Below are 5207 nucleotides of genomic sequence, written 5' to 3' on the forward strand. Positions count from 1 at the left end.
CAGAGAGCAATGTAAAAATGGTGATATTATGTGTAATAGAAAAACTATACTTTGTCTTTTGAAGTGTCACTCCAAACTTAATCACCTTTTGTAAAATCTTCCGAAGTATCTTTGTATGAATGTGTGGACAACAGAAAACGTACAATCCTAATGGGTTCTGATCACTGATTGTTCTGTTGAAATACAAATAATTTTGGAGGCGTCCTTCTTGTGCTCTCAGAGCCTCTCCTCCATCCCTATGAAATCTTACGTGTCTAGGAGTCTAAGTCATGAGTCAAAAAATTTGAAATTCACGTGGAATAAATATATTGCCTCCTGGTTGTCAGTTCTCCGGGAACAGAATCGTATTGCCTTTATTTCCTGGCATCCAGTATACCACTTCACCGTACCAGGATGTAAGCCTCCTCTGGTTTCACATGGGGTGCATTGGCTGAGAATTTATTAGCGTCTCCATAGGGAAGGCAGTCATTCTATCAGAACCAGTGGTTCCATGGAAACGCTGAACCAAGAAGAGCAAAGCCATTGCCGTGGAGTCATTTCCACCTCACGGCACCAGCATGTGTTGCAGAACAGAACTGCCCCAGAAGATTCTCATGGCTACAATCTTTACACAAGTAGTTTGCCAGGTCTTTCTTCGGTGGGGCCATTGCGTTTGTTAAAATTGCCAACCTTAAGGTTAGTAGCCTAAGGCAAACAGTGCCACTCAAGGATCAAGTAACCATTTAGTAATTCCCATTTCAGCATCCCCCAAGCTTAGTGAAGAATCATCTTTAGTGGTCCTCCAAAAAGGTAATCTATGTCTAATTCAGCTTAATAGGTCTCATTACTTCAAGATCTCTCAGTTTAGTCATTCATATGATAATGCTCACTAGGCTTTTTGCTGATGACATCATGGCACATGGGCTTTGCAATGATATATCTGTCATGAGAGCCATTGTTAAATTTTCAGGAATTTTGCAAGATGGTTAATGTCAAACTTCTAGTTTGAAATGGGTCATGGTCAGAATATTTAAGCAACAAAATCAGCAAATACTAAATCAGGATCTTTCCCCTGCGCCCACCCCAGATCCATACCAGCACATCATTTGTTTCTCAAACCTCTCTGACCATTGTTGTAGGTTGAATTTTGCACACACACATGCACAGACACTCAAATATGTATAGAAATCCTACCTACAAATGGAGTGCATGGGTGGCACAAATGTTTAAGTACTGAACCACTAACTAAAAGGTGGTTGGTTTGAACTCACCCTGAGGCACCTCAGAAGACAGGGCTGGAACAAGGCTTTTGAAAGCCCCATGGAGCTTAGTTCTACATTGACACACATCAGTCCCTCCCTAAGTCATGATTAACATGATGGCAATTGTTTTGGGTTCCTGTAAAAACTACCGCTTAGAAATATGGGCTTTTCTTCTTTTATGTTAATGAGGCCATTGTAAGGTGCATCCTAATTACTTACCGGTAATAAAAAAGTGTAGCATAAACACAGAGACACACTCTGCATGAGGGGTGGGGGCGGAGAAGACAGAGGGCAAAGACAGATGCACCTGTACGTCCGTCCCCAAACACTAAGGACTGCTGACAACCCCAGAAGCTGAAATAAGCAAAGAAAAAGGAAGATTCTGTTTGGTTTTATGCTTGCTCTGAGACTCAGGCTAGTGGAGCAGACAACATCTGGGAGACATTTAAAATACAGCAAGTCAGAGTATGCACCAGTGCTTGCATATTCTGCCCCAAAGTGGTGGATATCAGTTTTACTCACCTATCGATTCTAAATCACGTACCATGGCCACACCTGACTTCACCTGGGTGGAGAAGTGCAATCCTACCACGTCCTTAGGCAGAAGCCAGAAGCCAGAAGCCGCCAAAGTGATTATCATATGAGCATCAATGCTTAACAATAAAATGAATGTTCCTGTTTTCAGCAGTGTTATAGAGTCAGATTATCAAATGATTGGTGATGATGACTTACAGGTAAACTTTTATTCACGTAGTAAATAAACAACCATGAATGCCTGGATATTCTTGAAGATTCATTCTCTATATAGTTCTCAGAAAGTGCGAAGTCCTCAGAAGTTAATGTAAAGGATGCATAGTTCAGTTTCTTTGTGATTATAAGATAAGGACCATATTGTTTTAACACAATAATTACCTAATTATCAGATAATCCAGGGTAACACACACACACACACACACACACACACATTAAACTGACCAGAATCTGTGTGATGCAAAAAAAGGGTTTTTCCTCAGGTTATCTCCCCCAAATAGATGCCAAACCTAAGCCTCTGCTTGCTACACGTGGTAAATGACTGCACACTTGGAGGTCATCACAAGCCACCTAAGGTTATTCACTCTGGGGGTTATTATCCATGTAGAACAATCAGACTATATAGTCTGTCCCACCCTAGGTAGGGCCCACTCCCTTCTGAAAAGGGTGGTGGATTGTTTCCTTGAAGGAGACCCCAGGGACAAGTCAAACCCACTTATGGATGACCAAGGTTAGGCTGCCATCTTGAGTCTAGCGTCCCCTCATCTTGCCACATGTGTACCCCTAGTCCCTCCCCTTCCTATATGTGTACAGCCCTAGCTCATCCCTTTTCTGTGACGCCTATGCCTATTGTGCAGCCCCTTCCTATGACAGAGGTGGTTACCTGTAATCACACCCATAAGTATATCTAGGCCTTGGTCAGAAATAAAAGGCAGATGCTTTCTTCTCCCTCCCCCTCCTCCTGCTCTCTGTGCGGACCTGGCTGCTGAGATCACGGCCGTCCTGGAGGTGAGCAGGCTACCATACAATATGTCTGACTCCTTTATTTTACCTTCTCTCCTATCTCTCCTATCTTCTATGACTTTACTAAGATCTTTATATATTATCACTGTACAATTGCACCTACAGCCCCATGATATATTATTAAGGGGCTGGATATCCTAACAAGAATCTATGTTGTTGTTGATAGATACTGTTGAGTTGGCTCCAACAGAGTTGAATGAAACACTACCTGGTTTCATTTTGAGTCACCCTCAAAATTGTTGTTAAGTTTGAGCCCATAATTTCAGAAGAGACCCTGAACCTTGCTCTTAAATGTAGAATAGCTAAAGGAAATGGAAGAAAAAGAGCTGAGCAGAAAGTTTCAAACGGTAACTAAACAAATCCAACCAAAATAAAGCATTCTAATGAAATATGAAAAATCTGATTAGTAAAGAACAAGGGAAGAACATATTCAGTCTATCTTAAGCTGAAATAACTGGAGAATACCATCAAGACATGAGCTGGATTATTGGAGTTGGATGTGTATGGGGAAATATTGAGCAATGCAACCAAGCAGCAGCAGAAGAAGAAAGGGTCTGTACAACTGAACCAGTCCCGTATTGTGATTTGTTAGAAGAATAGAAGGAGGAGGAGGAGGAGGAGGAGGAAGAACGGGAAACCTAGTCACCATACCAAAAAGAATTGGTCAACATTCAACCATTTCAAAAGGTCGTTAGTGGAAAACAAGCTCCAGGAACTGACAGACTACCAAGTGAAATGTTTACAAAACGGATGCAGTACTAAAAGCACTTACCTAGCCAACTTACAAGAAGAGGTCCGTGTCTGTGCCCATGCCAAAGAACTGTGAGCCAACAGACTGTGGAAATTATTGAATAATGTCATTATTATCACACGCAAGTAAATGTTGACTGAAGATAGTGCAAAAACAGTTGCAGTCATGCACTGTCAGGGAGATTCAGAGGAGAATATGGAACAAGGGATATCATGGCTGATGTCTTGGCTCTTGGCTGAAAGCAGAAAATACCAAAAAGATGCTTACTTTTGTTTTATTGACTATGCAAAGAAATTCAAAAGTGTGGATCATAACCAACTATGGTAATATTGCAAAGAACGCACATAGTCATGCAGAACCTGTACACAGATCAAGAGGCAGTCGTTCAAACAGAACAAGGGGAAGCTGCATGATTATCTGTATGCTGAGCAAGTAGTCCAAGAAACTGTACGATATGAAGAAGAACAGGACATCAGGATTGGAAGAAGTCTCATTAACAATCTACGATATGTAGATAGCACAATCTTGTTTCCTGAAAGCCAAGAAAAGTTGAAGAACTTATTGTTGATTATCAAAGAGCCTACAAAAAGCCTTCAATATGGATTACAACTTTTGTGAAGAAAACAAAAATCTTTACTGGACCCATAGATGACATTATAATAAGCTTAGAGAAGATTGAAGCTGTCAAGGATTTCATTTTATTTAAATCTACAATTGATGGTTAAGGAAGCAGCAGTTCAGAAATCCAAGGACGGGGCACTGAGTAAATCTGCTGCCCAAGACACCTTGAAAGGGTTAAAGAGCAAGCTGGCCCTTTGCGAATCAAGGTGCACCTGTCCCAAGCCATGCTGCTTCCAGTGGCCTCCGCTTGCTTGGGAAACCTGGACAGAGGATAAGGAAGACTTGATGCTTTTGCATTATGGTGTTGGTGCAGAATATGAAAAGACCCTGGGACTGCCCAGAGCACAAAACAAATATGTCTTGGCGGTCGGACAGTCAGAATGATCCTTAGAATCGAGGATGCAAGTGTACCTCAAGTTCCTTGGACATATTGTCAGGCTTGAATAGTCCCTGGAGAAGGACCTCATGCGGAAGACCCCGTACCAGCTGGGATTAGCAGAGAGCTCAAGTGTACCGGAAGTGAAGCCGGCACTGGCCTGGCCAGTGTTCCATTCTGTTGGATGTAGTGTCACTGTGAGCTGGAGCTAACTGGAAGGCAACTAAGAGCGACATCAAAGTCCTCAGCAGCCCTGGGGTCACAGTGAATTAAATGTTGGGTGGCTAATGAAAAGGTCAGGGATTCAAACCCATCTTCTCAGAGAGAGAAAGATGAGGCGATCGATTTCAGTAAAGATTCACAGTCTCAGAAATCATATGAACGTAGTTCTACTCTGTCTTATGGGGTGGCGGCAATGAGTTAGAATCATAGGCAGTGGATATAGGACCTTTTAGGATTCTCTCTCTCTCTCTTCTCACTTCCTGCAAGACATCCCTGTGGAGAAGACACATGGAGAGAGGCTGATGGAGCCAGACCTCTGGAGCTGGAGAAGCCACATGGAGAGCCCTGCCAGCGCTGAGATGCTTACAAGGCCTCTGAATCCACAAGACTTCCTGCCCACTGGCCTGTGATCTTCCTGCATCATTCGGCGTCATTGCATGTG

General features: G+C 42.6%; 1 protein-coding gene across 1 annotated transcript in view; it reads left to right on the plus strand.

Moving 5' to 3' along the window:
• The first annotated feature begins 1786 nt into the window (after positions 1 to 1786).
• The window catches only part of AEBP2 (AE binding protein 2), an 85158-nt gene continuing 81737 nt past the window's right edge, over positions 1787 to 5207 (plus strand). The window contains exon 1 of the mRNA XM_004713783.3: positions 1787 to 1870. Within this exon, the coding sequence (XP_004713840.2) occupies positions 1787 to 1870 (84 nt within the window). The remainder of the gene's footprint in view (positions 1871 to 5207) is intronic.

The sequence above is a fragment of the Echinops telfairi genome, unplaced genomic scaffold (assembly GCF_000313985.2).
Source record: "Echinops telfairi isolate 266 unplaced genomic scaffold, ASM31398v2 ScPeMD7_21;HRSCAF=78, whole genome shotgun sequence".
Lineage (NCBI taxonomy): Eukaryota > Metazoa > Chordata > Mammalia > Afrosoricida > Tenrecidae > Echinops > Echinops telfairi.